The sequence below is a fragment of the Bos mutus genome, chromosome 9, assembly GCF_027580195.1.
Source record: "Bos mutus isolate GX-2022 chromosome 9, NWIPB_WYAK_1.1, whole genome shotgun sequence".
NCBI lineage: Eukaryota > Metazoa > Chordata > Mammalia > Artiodactyla > Bovidae > Bos > Bos mutus.
Genome location: NC_091625.1, coordinates 41,414,678 through 41,435,586, shown reverse-complemented (window position 1 = coordinate 41,435,586; position 20,909 = coordinate 41,414,678). Strand labels below are relative to the sequence as shown.

The window sequence follows — 20,909 nt, the reverse complement described above, 5'->3', positions numbered from 1 at the left end:
CCTACACCCTCAAGTCCTGGGGCCACAGCCTTCTCTGGGGCTGCCAGGCTCTGTGGGGAGACACCTGGACACTTCCTCCAGCCTCCTCAGGCCTCTCACTTTCCCCATGGAGGTGACCAGCCAGGCCACACCTTGGACCTCACTGTCTGGCTCTCACAACTGTTGTTTAGTCGCTAAGTTGTGCCCGACACTTTTGCAACCCCCACGGACTATAGGCCACCAGGTTCCTCTGTCCATGGGATTTCCCAGGCAAGAATACTGGAGTAAGTTGACATTCCCTTCTCCAGGGGATCCTCTGGACCCAGGGCTCAAACCCACATCTGCTGCATTGGCAGGTGAATTCTTTACCACTGAGCCACCTCTAAAATCTAACCCTCAGCTGCCTCTCTGACCACAACCTCCTGCCAGGGACTGCTAGGGTTTGGCTGTATCTCAAGAGTCATTTAGTTCACCCTGCACATCCCACAGATGAGAAAAGCACAGCTATTCAGTGAGGTGCTCACAGGCCAGGGCTCAGGAGTGTCAGGGGTGGCATCTGAGGCAAGGCTCCCTGACTCCCACCTGGGGCTCCTATACTACCCTAGCACACTGCTCATGCCCTCCCTCAAACCACCTCATCTGCTCGGTGCCCTCATGTGACCTCTGTCCCCCACCCTCCCCACACCTCCCAGACCAGCACAGCCTCCTCTCCCTCTGCTCCCCACGTGGCCTGGGGGCCCGTAGCCCATCCCTTCAGATCCCATCCTCTGGGCCACCCCCAGCTCTGGTTGTCCCCATACACACTATTTCCGCTCCTCTTCCTGGGCCATGGCATATTGTACAGAAAGCCACAGCAATGTCCCGACTAGGTCCACCATTTTGACCACCTGTGTGACCTGGGCAAGTAAAGAAACGAAACCGCAGTTTCCTTGCATGTAAAATAAGGATAATTTTAGAACTTTAGGGTTGAAAGATTTGCTCATTTAAAGTCATGAAAGCACTTAGCACACAGCCTGTTATAACCCCCAAATAAATCCTAGTTATAATAAGGTAGAAGCAGAGGCTGCGGTACAGAACCCAGAGGATCTGGGATGTACTTTGGTGGTCAATGGGCAGACTGAGCTTCCCAGGTAGCTCAGTGGTAAAGAATTCACCTGCCAATGCAGGAGATGCAAGAAAATCCCCTGGAGGAGGAAATGGCAATCCATTCCAGTATCCTTGTTTGGAAAATTTCATGGACAGAGGAACAGTGGGCTATAATCGATGGGGTCTCAAAGAGTCGGACATGACTGAATATGCATGCAAGTACGCGTGGGCAGACATTGAGAGCTTGTGGTCAGAGAAAGGTAGGTCCAGGACTGTGGTCTGTGAGAGTCACTTGGGTTGCTGCCTGTAGGGTGGACTTGGAGCAGGAGGAGAATGCAGTGGGGTCAGAGTGACCAGGTGGAGAAGGCATGGTAACAGGAGCGGGAGACATCGAGGACAGCATCCCAGGTCCATGAGTCTCGTCTCTGGGTCATGCATCATTAGCATCCTCTCTTTTCCTCCTGCTCTGAAGCCAAGGATTCCAGTGACATCTCTGCCTCCTGTTAATCCTGGCTGAGGCCCTCGGACAGAGGAGCTCTGACCTGCACCAGGGGTGGGGTCCTCCCTGCAGGCTGCTGTATGTATGTTACAGCTTTCTCGACAGCTGCAAAAAACACTTAACCCTTTCCCCTGTGCTCTCCTCCCCTGGCAACTGACCAAAAGTGGGGTGAATGCAGAGCAGAGGTGCTTTTTGCAGCTCTCTGGGTGGTTCTAATGTGGCAGCCACGATTGGGCAGCAGTCAGACCAGGGACCACAGTCTCACTTCAGGACTTGACACCAAACAGCACCCTGCTTGGGCGTGACTCTTTCGGTTCTTTCATTCCAGTCTGGATGAGCAGTTCTCAGAATTTCTTGCCTATCCGAAGACATTCTTCATTAGTTCTACCCAGGCATTGTGGCGGATGCTGTCAGCATCTACCCAATGGCAGTTGACCCTTCTCTTGCTGAACAGACTCCAGTTGGTTCAGGTCGTGGCATCAGAGAAGAGGGGCTCCTCTCCCAACCCCCAGGGGATGAAATTTGATTGATCTAAATCAATCACGGTCATAGTAATCCTCTTCATCTCTTCCAGAGACTGCCGTGTGGGTATGACACAGTTCTGGTCCACGAAATACAGGAAGAATACAGTGGAGGCGCTTCTGGGAAATTTTCCCTTCTCAGTGTAAAGAGCATGTGAAAAGGGCTTGGCCTCTCCCCTCTCTTCCCTGCTCCGAGAGGCTTGTGTGAGGATGCACAAGTCAGTGCTGCTACTGCTGTCTTGGGACTGATATTCCTTAATGCCACCCCTCAGCTGCAGGGCCAACCCTGAAACAGCACGCTTTGAGATTTATAGTGAAATAAAATGCTAAATGTCCTTGGTATTTATTTATACTACTTTTCATGGGGAGGGGGGTGGTTATCCTGTTATTCACAGCTGAAAGCTTCCAAAAGATATAGACATCTCATTCAGTAACGCCTCACAGGTGAGTCTGACAAAGAATAGGAGGTTTTTGATGGTCTCTCCTATAGAGGTCAGAGAAGGCAATGGCACCCCACTCCAGTACTCTTGCCTGGAAAATCCCATGGGCGGAGGAGCCTGGTTGGTTGCCATCTATGGGGTCGCACAGAGTCGGACACGACTGAAGTGTCTTAGCAGCAGCAGCAGCCTATAGAGGTACTTCAGCAGTTTTTTAAGATGAAGCAATCTGTAGTTAAGACTCCCAACTCAAAACCCGAAAACTAGAACCCCCTTCTGCCCAATGAAATACTAGGTAGTCAGAGACTCTTTGTGATCACCCAGTAATTAAGTGGACCCTCTCTGTTACCATCCCCAGTGATGCCTGACCTGACTGCTGCTGCTGAATGTGGTGCAGGTGGTTGTGGTGTTGTGGTAATGAAAGGCAAGTAAGACTGGAGGTGCACAGGTAAAAGCTGAGCTCCATTTGGCTTTTTATGTCATTTTTTTTCCAGTGAATACATTTTAGGACCTTTCCTCTGTCTTGTGTCTATCTAGTTCCATGAAATTACTTAATTTCCATTGCATTGTAGTTTTTTACCAAGTTGCATTCTGATGTAGTTGTGCCTTTAAATTTATATCTAAAGTCTGCATGGGCTATCAATTTGATGAACGCTTCACAGGAATTATGGGATAAAAATAATTAAAGCACTGAGATTCCATATTGACAAAAGCAGAAAGTATCTCAAACTGAATATCTGAATTCTAAACTGGTGATTTTTATTCCATGCCAGAAGCAATTTTTTTTCTCTCTGAGTCATCTTTGTTATTGTCATAAAAATCACTGAAATCATGAGCATGAAAGAAGTATTTATTTAACTTTTATCTTTTCAAGAGTATGTCTAATGATATACTCTTAAAGATAAGCTATAGATATTAAATATTAAGTATATGTAATATAAACTATAGTATAAATTATAAAACCCACTGGTAATCTGTGGTTAAAAATAGCTATCATTCTGTTATACTTTTGCATCATTAGGGTATATAAAATTTTATTATTACCTGTTTTGCCACCTATATAATTCTCACCTCAACTCCAAAGTCAGAAATCCAACATTTTCAGGTGAACATAAAGATTCTTGTTCTGGTAGCCCCATACAGGAAATACGTTGAGATAAGAGAGGGGAGAAAATAAGAAGCATATCTTAACAGTGTCAATAGCCTAGGAGGTACTTCTCACTGCTGTGAACAAGAGGCCTCTGCCTGAAAAATAACATTTATTCATGTATAGTGGTGGATGGCGGAGAAGGCAATGGCACCCCACTCCAGTACTCTTGCCTGGAAAATCCCATGGACGGAGGAGCCTGGTAGGCTGTAGTTCATGGGGTCGCTAAGAGTCGGACACAACTGAGCGACTTCACTTTCACTTTTCACTTTCCTGCATTGGAGAAGGCAATGGCAACCCACTCCAGTGTTCTTGCCTGGAGAATCCCAGGGACAGGGGAGCCTGATGGGCTGCCGTCTATGGGATCACACAGAGTCGGACACGACTGAAGCAACTTAGCAGCAGCAGCAGTGGTGGATGGCATCAAAAACACCAGATCTCAGATCTTACTAGCGGTGTGACTGTGGGTTATTTACCCTCTTTGAACCTGAGTTGTGTCTACTCTCAAATTGGAATGATAATCTCTAAACCAACTACCTCTCAGGCCTATTATAAACTCTAAATAAAGTAATAAAAAGGAAATGCTCCAAATGAAAGCAGTTTAGAAACCATAAAGTGCTTTATAAATGTCAGAGACTAAATGTTTTCCTCTTTAAGGTATAAGAAATGTCAACAATTTTGTTTCTAAAGTAATTCCACTTACAAGCTTAACTATGTCAAATCTGTTAAATAGCCATCAGGTCAGTATACCAGGCCATTGCTATGATATCCGCAATATTTTCCCATGTCGTGTCCCTCAGTAAGGTAAGCTGGGCAGCTTCCTTGCTTTTAAATAATTGCTGCCTATAATTCTGCCCTTGTCATTCTTCTCAATCATTCTGACCTGCCCGGCAGACATTTTCTGACTGAGCCAGCCAGATTCACGTTCTAGCAGTGTGCTTGCAAGGTCTATTTTAGCCCAAGATCCTAGGTGCAAAGACCATAGTTAGTAATTGGATGTACAACATGGTTTCAAACTGAAGTTTCAACTGCGATGGTAATTGTATAATCATTAGTTCCAAACTGAAAGTGAGGTGAAGCTCCATAGGTCAAGTTATAAAGAAACATACAGACTCTCTGGCCCTAAGGGACCAGGCTGAGGCTAAAAGTAAGGAGTCAGAGAGTGGAAGAGGGGAGAATGTATGAGACAATTTCTTTGAAGAGGAGGGTAGGGGTGCCACCTCCCTCATCTCAAACTCAGTGAGAGGTCTTCCCAGTGACTGCAGTTAGATGGTCCAGGGAAAACTAAAGCTCCAACCTGGGACAGCATGGAGGGGGCGACATGAGCCTTCATTCTGAGTCTCAGGGATAAGAGATATATGGGGACCTCTTGAGACCCATCTAAAGGGGCTGGAGCAAATCCTGGATTTCTAAGGAATGGAAAGGAACTGAAAGCAACCAGTAATTCATGCTGAGTAGTTGGGAAAGATTTCAGCCCAGAAGAAGGCAAATACTTTGTGTTAGGCCCTAAAATTACCCAATCAACTAATAAGTATTTATTGTTTTATTATACGTGAAATCCTGTTGAGTACTTTGAATACCACTTAGCTTCCTTTAGTTTAGGTTAATATCATTTCCCCCATCTAACACTATGCTTTACACATAGTATGTGCCCCCAAATATTTTCAATTTAATTATTCTTTACAAGATACTTAGCACCAAAGGATGTGGCATTTTCCCAGTGTTGACAACAACACTTTAGCTGAAAAATCGCCATATTCAAAAAACGTGGTGCAATCCTGAATGAAGAGTGATTATGGTCTCACTTGTATTTAACACTGTAAAGTGTTGCTGAATGGTCTAACAGGAGAAAACAGAATTTAGCCCAGAAACATAAATGGGGTTCTTTTCACCAGTCAACAGTAAGCACAAAAACTGCCGACCGGAGGCCTAGACTTGAATCTACCGCTATCACTCACTAGACCTCGGGCCTGTATTTCCTCTCCTGTGAATAGGGATGCCGGGGTGGCTTCATCAGAGTGTCAGGGACGCTCAAAAAGATAATACACAGTGAAACACTTTGTAAACTCTGAAGTGCTTCACCCATGCAAGGTCTTAATAATCGCAGGTTTAACATTCGTTGACTGCCACATGCACAGCACTTGAAATCTCTTTTCTCAGTCTTCACAACTATCACAAGACCTAGCTAGGTACTATTATTCCCTCCGTTTTACAGATGAGGAGAGACTGGGAGGGTTAAGCATCTAGTTCAAGATTACATTGAACCTCAACTTGAACCAGTAAATCCTGAATCTTACCCCTAAACACTAAGCTGCCCTTTCTGTGTACTGTAACTTAATAGAGGCGCTGATCTCACACGGGCTCAACGAACGTGGTTCCGTAAATTGCTAACTTAAAAGCAGATGCCTTCTCACCCCGGCTCTTCCACGCGGTCCCCCTCGCCCTTTCTGGCCGCACCTGACACGCTCCGTCCCTGCCTCCAGCTCTCGCCCACGCTCCTCCCACTCCTCCGCCCGCTGCGCCCACGCCTCAGCGTTTCTGCGCATGCGCTGGCGGTCTGCTCAGGCCCAGTGGCCGAGCGGCGCCGGGGGACCTGTCAGTCCGTCCTCATCCAGCCCCACCCTGCTGAGCCCCGCCTGCTCTCCTTCGCGGCTGAGGCTGCTGCCTGAGGAAAAGCTGGAGGATGAGCGGAATCTCCGCAGTTGTTAAACTTGTCTCCAGCGCTAACCACAAGGTACTTTGAGTCTGGCCGGAAGCCCCCTTCCCTGCGCCCACTCCCAACTCAGTCTCTGGTCCACTCCGCCTGTCCAGCAGCTACCTGGCTCTGCAGGGAGGCGGCCCAGCCGCCTGAGTAAGTAGTTTGTGTACGGTTACCATGGAGACTCAGGCCGGCCGGCCGGGAGGAGCAGGCTGGCAGACCGACGGGCGGGCAGGGTGAAGATGCTGCGGCGCTCTGCTCTGGCCTGGACCTGTGGAGGAGGGGCATTGCCAGGAGTCGGGGTGCCACTGGCCGTGCGGGAGGTGAGGCTTCCCCTGCAGGTTCCCCGGGGACCCCTTCTTCTGTCGTCGCCTTTCTGTCCCTGGATCGGGGAGAGAGGTGATGAGAGTGAACTGTGCTTGCTCTCGGGGTCGGGTCGCAGATGTCTTTATTTCTATACGCTGAGGTTTAGCCAAGCGCGTAGTGCTTAGTTGAAACTCAATAGTATCTGTTGAATGAGAGAGTGATAGACAAAGGGACTTTGTTTAGGCAAACAGTGACCCAGCCAAAGTCACACAAATTGTACCTGGGCTCCTCTAGGCAACAGATAGGGTCTTAAATAAATAAGCGTATGTATATCAATATACGTTAAAATATATCATATTTTATCTTTTATCATAATGTCTTTTATCATCCATTCCTACTAGCATCACAGCAGACCTTCTGTCTCATCCTTATTTATAGTTATTTCACGTGGTAGAAAAGCAACTACCACACCTTATTTATATCTTATTTTGTAGATTTATAAAATTCTGATTGTTTTGACACAGCTTATAGGCAATAAAATTCTTAAGATTCTTTTCTCACAAAGCAGAATACCGTGGTTTAAATTTTAAAACTTTAAAATATATTTTAAAAAAATAAACAAATGGCATTTCCTTTCTTTTGCAGTTTCTTTTTTGAAATGCGACTTTTCATTCATGAGAAAATTAATTGTTGTATCCTTTTATCACATAGCTTTGGGACAGTAGTTAACATTTTTTAAGGGCCAGTCACCATGCTAACCCACTTTATGTTAATTACATCATTTAATTTTCAAAACAGCCCTATGAGGCAATTACTTTATACAGCATGCTTTTTATAGATGAGGAAACTGAGGCTTACAGATGTTAGAAACCTTGCCCAAGGTTACACAGCTGCAAATTGTTAAGAGTATTTGAACTTTAACTCCAGCATCTAAGCATTTAATCACTGCTTGTTTGGATGCTCATATTGTCACAAAAGTCATTCAAAAGCATGGTAAAGTTCTTGAGTATTTGATTTGCAGGAAAAAAAAGAATATGGACATGACAAGTCTTTCTCCTGTTGCTAACACCCTGATAGTGCAGTGTTGCATTTAGCAAGAAGGCTCTGTTTCAGATGACTGTTAACAGCAGAGGTAAAGACAGATGTTTATAATTAGGTATAAACTGATAAATGATGACTTACAACCTTTCCCCTAACCAATAAATATTTTGTTTGAAAAGGTCTCCAGTTTCAAATTTCCTTCTGCTGGTGGTGTTCATCCCCTAGAATTTCTGTGGACATCATAAACTCAAGACAGTGATGCAGGACAGAACTCAGCTGCTGCTTTCCCTTTGTAGTCCACATCTCCTATTTTCTTTTAAAAGGTCACCTTGCCCTCCCAAGGTTTGCATACCCAGTGTCATTTCTGTCCCCTTCCTGCCCTCTCAGATGCCAGATCCTGCTTCTCATGGTTCTCATGTTCTTGGTGCCACTTACTTGTTCTCATCTCTCTTCTTACCTCTGTTTCACCTTTACTCCTATATACTTCAGGCTTTTAATACCCCCATCCACTAATCATGATGTTTATCAAGTCTTACTCCATGCTGAGCAACTCAAAGTGAAAGCAAGAAAGCAAAAAGGGATTAAGTTTGATCTCCTATGGCCATATAGCATCAAGAATCAGATGCCACTTGAAATAAAGCCCCATATGTTTTCTTAATCCACTATAACAAATGCCTCCAGTTCAGAAGCCATGCAACCTTCATCTGGATGTTTTCTAGCTAGGGTCTGTATTTGGAGTCCAGTGATTACACAAATGCCAACTTTAAGCTGCGCTTCTCATGAAGAACAGGCTCCGAGCCTGGTGGGGCAACACCAGGTGTGCAGGCAGCTCTAGCCCGGTGAGGGAGGAGACCACAGGGGACCTCGTGGAGTATGCGGGAGGGACCGCTGACTGAGGCTCGGAAGGTGGGAGAGGCTTGTCCAGGAAAGCTTTCTTGAGGACCTCTAGGAGATAGCTGGGTTATATAAAAACTGCCTGATTTTGTCCTTCTAGTTTTTTCCATCCTGCCCATCCCTGCCATCATTTCATGCCACAACATCTTTTAATTTGCTTATCAGCTTTTATTTACTTTCTTGACCTGCCATTCAGGTCTCTCCCTGCTACAACTCCAGTCTTCACTTCCAGGGTTCCTTCTTATCCAGCACACACCTGGTGCATCCTTGATACTCTGCCTTGGCTCACTCGTTGACTTGGCTAGAAACTCCTTCTCTACTCCAGCCTCAGTGTCAGCCATTGTCATTTGCTCAAATTCAGACCATTTTCCAGAACCCAGCTCAAACATCATCTCCTCCAGGAAGTCTACCTGTCACCTCCCAATCAGAAATCTCTTTCTCTTTCCTAATCACATGGTAGTTTATCTTTATTTACTTTTTTTTTTTTTTTTGCCCCCATCAGTTTCTACCTTGTATTAAAAGCATGTGGGCATAAGCAGGGTTGATACTCAGCTGGTTCACACCAAGAAGTCTATTCTGCTTGTGAAGACACATGCATGTTTCTGTGTTAGTGTGTAAATAGCTGCAGCCATGAGGCCTCTGAGTGTCCCACCTTCCACCACCCCATCTAGTGGGTAATAGTTTGAATATCTTCAGCTCTGGGAACATGTGTGCATGTGTGCAATTGCTTAAGACTTTATCCATCTCACAGAATTAAGTGAGATGATGTACTTGAGAGTACTTAGCACACTGCTTGGTATTAAAGTACATGTTGAACTAGACTTAGTGGTCCTTGCCTGAGAGTAAAGACAGTGTTTATTCCTGTCTGTATTCCCAGAGATCCAAATGGAGGAAACAGCTAAATGGATTTGTTCCAGTTTTCAGGAGAATTTTTGTAAAGTTAAAATTTCTGTAATCCTACTGTGTTATGGCTCAGGCATGCTTTACTGTAATAGATGTACTGATCGTTTTTTAAATTGGCAAAAACCATCTCTAATAAGAATTTGCAATTTAATAATTATAAAGAAAATACCCCCTCAAACCCACTTCTAACTCAGTTCACTTGCATTATCGAACATTTCCATGTTTGATTTGGTTATTACTATATTAATATTGATAAAATAGATTAACTGTGCAGATACTACATTATTGAAAGGGTTTCTCACAGTGTAACTGCTGAAGTGAGAGTTGCAGAGGAGAGGAAAAGGGAGAAAGTCGGGTTAGAATTGATGGTAAAAATTTACAGACAAAAAGGTTTTTAAACCCATTATGTACATCGTTTCCACTGAAATTTTATATATATATATTAGCACTGAATATTTTTTAGTAAAGAGTCTATCATATCATTTTAGAAATAAATGTACCAGGCCTACTAGTTTTTGTTGTTCTAATGTACATAATCCTGGAGACCTTGCTTACATTCAAATGCCTATATCAAACATTTCCAGAATAGTATTGCTTATCTAGTAATTTTTTTTTTTTTTTTTTGTTTTTACTTTACCCTCTGGCCTTTCCCTGTGAAAAGAATGGCATATTGTTTGTAATTATTATATTCTTTTCTTCAAAAACTCTCAGAGTGGATAGAACTAAACAAATGTTCTTGTTGCCTGTTGTTAAGTAACACCTTAATGTACAGAATCATAATATAGTAAATCCTCTTTGGCTGTCTAAGGAGTCACCTGTTTATTCTACTTACAGAAATGGATTGTTTTCAGTTTCCTTGGATATATTTCACAAAACTTTCTTTTTTTGCAGAAGTTATTCTAAAATTGGGCAACAGAAATATATGAATAATTTTAAAGACTTCAGTCCCCCTAGAGATAAAACATTTTCAGAAGATTGGTTTTTCTTTTATTTTAAATGAATGAATACTTAATACCATGTACTAATTAGAATTAAGTTTTTAAAATCTCAACTGTTTTAAAGTGTAAAGCTGTCAAAGTTGTGTTGCCAAGTTAGCCAGGCCTCTGTGGGGCACACAAACATTAAGAAGAATGTGTAACCTCAAGGGATGGGATGGTGGGGTGGGAGGGAGGCGAGAGAAGGAGGAGATGCATGTATACTTATAGCTGATTCACACTGTTGTATGGCAGAAACTAATACAACATTGTAAAGCAATTATACCCCAATTTTTAAAAAATTTAAAAAGAGGGATGTGTATCCTCATGGCCCTTGTGCGTGACTGTACCTCTTTAACTGAGGGCGGTGTCTTGGGAAAAGATCATTTGATATTTTGTTATTTTTTCATGTAGGACATTAACTCAAACTGAAGGCAGTTTGAATCAACTCATTCAGATATATCATAGGCAAAAGTAAGGCTGAACCTTTCTACAGTTATAAAAGCTAGTATAGTTTGGAAAGAGACCCCATCTGACTAACTTTAATCTTACGCTAGCATTTTGTGTGGAGGGCAGTGGGAAAGAAAGGGAAACATCAGTTAAGCAGGACCACATACTTCAGTTAACAGAACCTTGCCTGTGGATCTCCCATCTCTTAAATGATTGGAGACCTTGAGATGGTTTTCCCTTCCTAGGGTGTCTTCTTTCACAACTTATCTTCTTTCCCTCCAGGTTAAACTTTCATGCTGTGTCTCCTCCCTGCTTGTCATTCCCTCAATTGCATGTATTTCTAAGGCATGAATGTGCACAGCAGCCTATTTTTTTTGTTTGTTTTTTTGAAAGCTCTTCTCCCATCCTGATCTTCAAAGTGTAACTGCCTGGTCGATTTTTAATTAAAAGTTGTGATTTTTTTTTCAAGTTTAATGTACACGGATGGTGTAAGCGTGTATCCTTTCTAAATGACTGGATGAAAATAGTTGGTATTTTGTGTCCGGTATATGCAGGGTGTGGTGTCTTCCTGAAGAACATTGTACTTTAAAAGGAAAGATGCTGTCTCCAAATGATAAAAAGTTAGAAAAGCTGGATCCATTTTACCTACCTTCACTGTCCAAGCAGAAGACCAGTGCAGAAATCGTGAGTGAAGCGCGAAATGCCTTACGAGCTGTTAGGACCCAAAGACCATTTACACCATGGGAAGACCAAAGAAAACTATTTGGGCCTGCATCTTCAAGAACACCAGAAAACAGACCTCCATCCTCCTTCAGGTATTTAGCTCTTCTCTTGTCTATACACTCAAATGTGTATATTCACCAGATGACATTTTCCCTTAATTCTAGGTTCGGATAGTTGCTTTCCTAAGTTTGACTTCTGCTAATTATATCTGTCCAAGATTTCTAAAGATAATTCCAGACCTTGGGTCCAAGAAGTTGGCTGTGGTTGGAAATGGTTAATAATGGTTGTTATACCAACTTTATAAAGTCATGTGAACAAAGCTTTAAAAAAATCACTATATACATTCCATTTTTGAATTATTCACTATTTTTAATCATCCTAAAAGCAAGAGAAGAGTTATTAATAAAATGTTTAAAGTACTATGATTTTAAAAAATTCTGTCTTCCTCAAGGCTTATGCGTTGAATGCTTTTACTTGTTGTGGGGTTAGAGTTAACTAGTATATACTAGAAATAAAAAAATGATTATTCACAAACTTGTGTTTCTGTTCCATCCCCTGTGCTAGCGTCCATGCATCCAGTTTTGAGTTCTCTGATTCCAGGCCCATCTCTGGCACACGTCTCAGTCCACTGGAGTTTGTGAGTACTTTATATTACCATGGGTGTTGTGAAATAGAATTCGCCACAGTACTTGGAATCAGCATGTATATTCTAAGAGAATGATCACATAGACCTAAATGTATTAATAATTTAATATGAAATATTCTTTTATGTCTTTCCAAATATAATCGTTAGTACCTAATGAAACGCTTTTATTATCCACTGATAGTTTGATAGGGCTTCCCAGGTGGCTCAGTGGATAAAGAGTCTGCCTGCAGTTCAGAAGATGCAGGTTTGATTGCTGGTTCGGGAAGATCCCTGGAGGGAGGGCATGGCAACCCACTCCAGTATTCTTGCCTGGAGAATCCCATGGACAGAGGAGCTGGCAGGCTACAGTCCTTAGGGTCACAAAGAATCAGACACGACTGAAGCATCTGAGAATGCATACACTTATAGTTTGATAATGAAGAATTTTAGAAATATATGATAACTGACAAACAGAATGTTTCACAATATTTTTAAAGTTATGCACGTGTATTATATTCTCAATAGTTATGTACACAAATAAATTATAGACGCATGTACATAGAGTCAAAAAATAAAACACCCTCCAGCAGTCTCCTGTCCCCTTATTTTTCATTCTCCACTCCCCAGTGGCTTTCATTTTAAACTCTATTGGCTCATTTTTTCTTTTTTTTTTTTGGTATTTACATCTAGATTTTTAAATAACACAGTGTCTTGCTGCTCTCTGACTTGTAAGCTTGAGGAATTATCTAATGACTTCCCAGTAGGAAAGAGGAAGATTTAACTCTTGTCTGCCTCCAGTGTCTCCTCACAGCACATTCACCGTTTCTGTCTCCGCTGCAGCTCACTATATAGATACAGCAAAATTTTGGTTAGAACCCTTTTTTCTGACTGTGATTGTATAAATTCTGTTTATAGCTGAGCCTTGAACTAATGATTGGTGATGATTACTTGTCCTTATCTGTACCACTTTTTGTTTTCCCTGGTGTTAATAGTTGCCTTGTTTTAATAGTATTATATTATTATTGTTTCAGTTCTAAATTCTTCAGGCCTAAACTTCCTTCATATATGCAGGCACATGAGATATTTTTTGATTCATCTCCTTGGAGAACTTTCCACAATCCCTTCCTCTAATACTTGTCCTGGCATCTTGCACACAGCTCACTCCTGTTTCCAGTACTGGCTTTCCTATTTCCTGTATCCCAAGTCCTCTTCTGTCCTGATTTACTCTTATTTTACCGGAGTACTCCCTCCCATAACTTCTTGAGAGAGGATATATGGGAGATAAATTATTTGAGACCTTGGTTGCTGCTTTTTCTCTTTGGAAGTTTGTAGGATTTTTCTTTTTGTTCCCAGTGTTCTGAAATGTCCTGTTACTGAGCCCTTCTGATGTAAAATCTAGTGGCCTTCAGCTCTGGGAAATGTTCTTGAGTTATTTTGATGTGTTTTTCCCTCCTGTCTGTTCTGTTTGCCCTTTCTGGAATTTATTATTCATGTGTAGGATCCCCTGGACTTGCACTTCAGTTTTTTTATTTTTCTCTTTTCTTTTTCCCATCATTTTTTGAATGAGACTTTGTCTTCTAATCCTTTTGTTGGGTCCTTTTCATTTCTAGGATGATATTTTTAATTTCCAAAAGCTTTTCCTCCTCTAAATTATCTTTTTCTTAGTAATGGTATTCTGTTCTTATTTCACGGTCATAGCATCTTACTGTTGTTCAGTCGCTCAGTCATGTCTGATTGTTTGCGACCCCATGGACTGCAGCACCCCAGGCTTCCCTGTCCTTCACTATTTCTGGGAGTTTGCTCAAACTCATGTCTGTTGAGTTGGTGATGCCATCCAACCATCTCATCCTCATCCCCTTCTCCTCCTGCCTTCAGTCTTCCCCAGTATCAGGGTCTTTTCCAGTTAGTCAGCTCTTTGCATCAGGTGGTCAAAGTATTGGAGCTTCAACATCAGTCCTACCAATGAATATTCAGGGTTGATTCCTTTAGGATTGACTGCAGTCCTTGCAGTCCAGGGGACTCTCAAGAAAAGTAGCATCTTTTCTTAGTATATTAATGGTAGTTTTGGTTTTTTAAGTGTTCTTTTAAAACTTCTGTTGCTTTTGTGTGTATATATGTGTCTTCAACAACTGGAATTTATTTTCTCACGGGTTTGGAGATGAGAAGTCCAAGATCAAGGTGGCAACGCTGGTGCTTTCTTGCAGCTTTTCTCCTTGGCTTATGGACGGCCGTCTTCTCCCTGTGTCTTTACATGGTCCGTCCTCTATGTCTCTGTTGCAGTTTTATGTTTGTCTTTGTCTCTCTTTTTTCTTATCAGAGATTCTCCTCTGATAGCTCATGCTGCTTATTTGGCTGTTCTTATTTGAGAGTAGAAGCATGTGGAACGGGTTGGTCAATCCCTAGCTGATACCTACCCAAACCTACATTTAGCGGAGTTTGACTGGGCTGTGTTGTTTATAAAACCCTCAACAGCATATCTGTTTAGGGCTTTCCTTGTGAGCTAGTCAGTTCTCTATAAAGTTTTTCCTGGAGGATAAAGCCTGAGTGCTAACTATTGGGCTGTACTTTCCCAGCTTTAATACCAAAGAAAGAGCCCAGAGTCAACAACAAAGACATCAGTTATAGGGGGCAGTTTCCCTGGCTCATTGCATGCACGCTAAGTTGCTTCAGTCATCTCTGACTGTTTGTGACCCCACGGACTGTAACCCACCAGTCTCCTCTGTCCATGGGATTCTCCAGGCAAGAATACTGAAGTGGATTGCCATGCCCTCCTCCAAGGGATCCTCCCAATCAAGGGATCAAACCCACATCTCTTATCTCTCCTGCACTGGCAGGCAGGTTCTTTACCACCAGAGCCATCTGGGAAAGCCCAGGCTTGTTAGTTACCAGGGAAACCAGCAGAGGGGCTGCCCCTCACTGCCAGTTTGATTAACTATCAGGTGGAGATATTCTGATCTAAAGAGTAGAAAGGTTACCAGCTTGGAGGGAGCAAGTCGGAAGGTCTGTCATGTAAGTAGAGTGCAGGTAAAATAGATGCTATTCTGGCAGGGGACGTAGAGAACAGTCATGTTGAGTGGCCTGACCATAGACCAACTCCCAGGAGCCGAGAGGAAGAAGGTACAAATGCCTAGCATTCACCGCATAAACATCCAGTTAATATCTATGTTTACATTAAGTACCCTGACCCTCAACAGTGCCTGGTTAGCCAGAGACACTGTTTTACCCTCTCTGGAGAACAGACCTCCCATCTGTTCCTGGGTTCAGTAGCCTGATTGCCTGCAGCTGGGAGGGAAGGAGTTACCCAGACTTTCAACCAATTCTCCTTATTTCAGACACATTTTTTTCAGGCAGATATTTCAGATACCTGGTGATACCAGTTCCTTAGACTTTCATAGAATTAGTGTGTCAGTCAAGCAGCTTCTCAATTTTTATTACTGTTTATGTGTGTGCATGCTTGTGAATATGTTTGTGTGTATGTATGTTTTTTGTGAACTATTTTAAGGGAAGTTGTAGTCCTTATAAGACTTCATCCACAAAAATTTAAGTGTGCATCTCATATGAATAGGGACAGCCTCCCACACAACTGCAATGCTATCATCAAAGCTCAGAAAGTTAACATTACTCAGTAGTGTTATTTAATGTACAGTCCATATCCAAATGACCCCAGTTGTTTCAAAATGCATCTTTTATTCCCAAATACTCATCAAAATGCCTCTGTGAGGAAGACTGTACTTGTTCTTATATTGCAGATGACCAAAAATAAGATACCAAATTAGCAAGCATGAACCAATGTGCAATAAGTACTTTCTCAACCATTGTTGACACGTCTTCTTGTACCTACAACCTTGGAAACCACTTGTTTTTGAACCAGCTACAGCAAGAGGGCCCCCTGAGTGGTCAGTCTGCCTTGTTGCTAAGTGGCTGTCCATTCTACCGTTCTGCCATTTGACTCCCATGGTTTGTTTTTAATATTGCTGTAATTTTGGGGGACTCGCTCAATTTGGGCCTACTCTTTCCTACAAATCTCAGTTTCTAGAGTTCACTTGGTCCCTGTTAAGCAGAGATAATGTTGGCATTGCCCCTGTTTGAGGTCACTGCAATTAAATTCCTTTACTGTAGGATGGTTGGGTGCTATGTGCAAAGTCAAAGCAGGCGAGGAGTAACTCTGTTAGTTTGAATTTTTTCTTTTGGTTATGCTGAATTATGTAAGGGTCTTGGGCATATTTCCTTTCAAACAATAAACTTTGGAGCTCCTAGTCAAAAAAAACTCTGAAAGCGACCTCATAATTACCTCCCCTTCCACTTTCTTTCCTCCTTTCCGAATCACCTTTGAAAGAATTCTTTGGTGCTGCAACCACTAAATTAACAAGCAGGAAGGAGATCTGGAGCAATGGGAGCCCAGGGAAAGGGAAGGGAGTAGTGACCCCTGGAGGCTGGGGGTGGGGTGGTGCTTACTCAAGTCCCTTAAGGATGCAGTTGCTGAATTTGTAAAGACCTCAGCAATTGAATTTCAGCCCTTTTTTGATCTGAGATATGTTCTCGGGCTGGTTTGCCTTTTAATAATTCCTCAACCAGCAGTCCAGCAGGGAAGAAGGACCTGGGAAGAGCAGCCCATTCCAGTTCCTGCATTTAACAAATCCTCTCAGCTCTTCACACTTGTACATTGATCCTTCTGTTTCTCCCCTCCTGTCTGTCCTGTGCCCACGGCCCCTCCCCGGGGGCCCCCACCATAGCCTTCAGCAGGAGTGGGCTGTCTACACTCAGGGCACACTGGGCTTGGCTCACTCACCAGGGTTCCCATCGGCACCTGTAATCCTATACGTCAAGGGAAAGAAAGTGAAGTCACTCAGTTGTGTCCGATTCTTTGTGACCCCATGGACTGTAACCTATCAAGCTCCTCCATCCATGAGATTTTCCAGGCAAGAGAACTGGAGTGCGTTGCCATTTCCTTCTCCAGGGGATCTGCCCAACCCAGGGATCGAACCCAGGTCTCCCGCATTGTAGGCAGACACTTTTACCGTCTGAGCCACCGGGGAAGTCAAGTAAAGGGAAAGCACTGCAGTTTGCAGTATGCCACGAGCATTTATATACACCCACTATGTAGGTGAGCTGCAAACAACTTTCTCTTAGTATTTCTCCCCTTTCTCACAGCAGTTCTGAGATGTGGGGCTGTTGTGTGGTGGTAGTTACTTCATCACTATTGTCAAAACAGAATTCTCCTTATGTTTATGAAACTTATAAAACCTAGTTATTTAAGTTCCAAGTTGGGCTCCCCTGGTGACTCAGTGGTAAAGAACCCACCTGCCAATACAGGAGAAGCGGGTTAGATCCCTGGATCAGGAAGATCCCCTCGAGAAGGAAATGCCAAGCCACACCAGTATTCTTGCCTGGGAAATCCCATGGACAGAGGAATCTGGTGGGCTACAGTCATAGGGTTGCAAAGAGTCAGACATGACTTAGCAACTGAGCATACACATTTTTATTAAACTTTTTGTTGACCTGTAGAAAAGACACACATCATAAGAGTGCAGCTTCATAAATTTATGCAAACTCAACATACTAGGTAACCAGCACTGAAAAGGAAATAACATGTAGTTTCCAGCATCCCAAAACCCACCTTCCCAGGGTAACCACTGTCCTGACTTCTCACAGCATAGATTAGTTTCAGCCAGTTTTTATATCTTATGCTGTGCTTAGTCACTCAGTCATATCTGACTCTTTGCAGCCCCATGGACTGTAGCCTGCCAGGCTCCTCTGACCATGGGGATTCTCCAGGCAAGAATACTGGAGTGGGTTGCGATGCCCTCCTCTAGGGGATCTTCCCAACCCAGGAATGGAACCTAGGTCTCCCACATTGCAGGCAGATTCTTTACTGTCTGAGCCACCAGGGGAGCATTCATATCTTTTATAGTATTTAACAAGTAGAACAAAACTGAATATATATTTTAAAGAGAAAGTGACTTAGGAGCCCATATGTCCCTATGGGCTGGGGGAGATCCAGGGTAAGAAAGTGCAGAATGAGAATGTCAAATAGTGTTTTTTCTTTCACTATTTCTGAAACAAATGGTGATATTACTGCAGTGAGTCGCATGCTGAGAGTGACAGAGGAGCCCAGAGGACCTGTGGAGAAAATCATAGTAATAGAAATGCACCTACAATTGCCACGTCCAAAGGCTGTGTCCTTGGGGGAATTTTTAATATGTGCTCACTTTGGGACTTCCAAGAAGGGTTGGGGTGGGTGGGGTGTGCGCGTGTGGGTGCCATGGCTGTACAAATTAAATCATGGTGACTTTCTGAGGTTGGAGATCTTGGACCCCCTTTTTCTAGTCTTCATGAAGAGTGGGACTTCACCTTCCCAGCTGGTAATCTGGAGGAGCTAGGTCAGAACTTGGTTAAGGCTCCCTTGCCCCCATGCTTGGATGAGAGTCAAGGACAGCCAGATGCCTTAAATGTCCTAGACATTTTTGTCTTCTTTGATTGTGGTGTTGTATGACAGTAGTCTTTCGGTCTTCAGGGACTCTAGCAATTTTCTCACCCAGGACAGATCTTAAACTCTGACTTTCCCAGTATTTGGGTTGTACCCCCATCACTGGCTAGTATCTTGGCACAGACCTTGAGGCAAGTGGAGTTTTTAAGTGAAGATTTAAACCCACTTGCAGCATTCTCTGTACTCTAAAATAAGGTGAATTTTACAAGAAAAAAATTTACTGTTGTGCTTCAAAACAGCCATTTTGCTCCACAAGGTGAAAGAACATTTTGTAGAACCTGGTGTGATAGAAACTGGTGGCTTGTTTCATTTTCCCTTGGAGAATTAAAAATGCTTCACACGTATCACTTTGTATTTTAAATAGTCCAGAGAGATATATGTTTAAATGGGATGAATAATTTAGTAAAGGTCAGTAGTAAAATGGAACTAATTTTTATATACAAACAACGACTTATTTTTCACTAGGAAAATGATACCTTTTATCAAGGAGCAGTTAAAGGGATTTATCTTGCCATCCAGATACAATTAGATTGTTCTGTTTGGGTAGAAATTCGCATTGCAAAACCATATTTTCTGTTTTATAAGATATTTTATTTAGTACCCCCAAACATTTCTAATAGTTAAAGAATCTGTAAAATCAGCCATTTACTTTATCTGCATTACTGTTTTATAGACTTCTCAATCTTTGTTTCAGATTCAAGGCACCTACAGAGCACAGACATTTTGAGATAAGAAAACCTTGAATCGACATTCAGTATTGAGATTATCCTTATGTATTTCATCTTTCATAATTACATGTAAAGCACTTATTTTCCTGTATCATACTCTTAGCTTTGTTGTTAGTTTCATGACTTAAGTCACATTCTTATGAATATTTTGCAGTAAATTAAGGAGACTGAAAAGTGAAGGGACTGTTAAATATAACATAATTTATACAGACAGGTGAGTGTTGTCTCCTTCAAAATAGACCCTCTGGATTCAGGATCTGTTTTCCAGCAAGGTTGCATCAGGGTCTATGGCCTTAGCTTTTGAGACTTAAAAGTAACTTGGAACTAAATTTGGTACATACATGAAGGGTGAGCAGCTTACATAGGGGGAGCTAGCATTTCTCAAGCCTCCGTAACAGGACTTGTCTATACTTGAGTGTCCCTGCAAAAAGGGGGCTACTCACTCCATGTGATAGATGGGCAAGCTCATAGAAGTATATGGCCTGCCCAAGTTCACATAACTAGTAAGTGGGTTTGATCCCAGTCAGTGACTCATCCTGCCTATTATGCTGATTATTTTTTTTTTTTTCTGACTATGTTTAGAAGAATGTATCTCTATAGTCATAAAACTGATTTTTTTAAGGGGGGCTCTGGTTTATGAACCGATTATGGTTGCAAATGAACAGAAGGATGTAAAAATATTTTTGAAAAATGTCTTATTATTGAAATAAGCAACTTCTTAAGAGAACTCTGATAAAGATGTCTATCCTATTAATGTATATGAGAAAACCAGCATTTGAAATGATGTGTCATATGATAAATGAGCTCACCCATTTTCCAAATTATCTGACTTGAACTTCACACTGGATTTTTAAAAAGAATTTGTTGATTAATCTATTGGATTGAGAATCACTTTATTTATTATATAAGTGATTTCAGGAACTTTAACTTGATTATTTTTGACTAGAGAGCTGGAAGCATTTGCTGCCATAAGATTACTCTTTCATAGACAGAGAATCCAGATAGAGTGGGGGGAAGGAGGGACCACCAGGCAACACTAAAAGTGGGAGTCCAGGCCTCTGTGAGGTTGTGGCCCCAGGTTGGGTCAGAGGTCACTGCCATCTGGAGGTTAGACCTGAAGGTGCTCTGGGTGGTTGCAGGTATGTTTAAGTCTTTAGGGAATTGGAATTTTGCCACTAATGTCCCTTTTCTAATGGTTGTTGTTGTGTTCGACTCTTTGTGACCCCATGGACTGCAGCATGCCAGGCTTCCCTGTCCTTCACTATCTCTTGGAGTTTGCTCAATCTCATGTCCATTGAGTCGGTGATACCATCCAACCATCTCATCCTCTGTCGCCCCCTTCTCCTCCTGCCCTCAGGCTTTCCCAGCATCAGAGTCTTTTCCAGTGAGTTGGGTCTTTGCATCAGGTGAT

General features: G+C 42.6%; 1 protein-coding gene across 3 annotated transcripts in view; it reads left to right on the top strand.

The window, feature by feature from the left end:
• The first annotated feature begins 6,237 nt into the window (after nt 1–6,237).
• ARMC2 (armadillo repeat containing 2) overlaps nt 6,238–20,909 on the top strand; it is a 141,872-nt gene continuing 127,200 nt past the window's right edge. Inside the window, exons 1-3 of one of the 3 annotated variants that reach the window (XM_070376498.1) lie at nt 6,238–6,403; nt 11,490–11,750; nt 12,223–12,295. In XM_070376498.1, the coding sequence (XP_070232599.1) occupies nt 11,533–11,750; nt 12,223–12,295 (291 nt within the window). In that variant the 5' untranslated portion in view covers nt 6,238–6,403; nt 11,490–11,532. Of the gene's footprint in view, nt 6,521–11,489; nt 11,751–12,222; nt 12,296–20,909 lie in introns of all 3 variants that reach the window. The other 2 variants (XM_070376497.1, XM_005905837.3) reach the window with 2 other exon arrangements.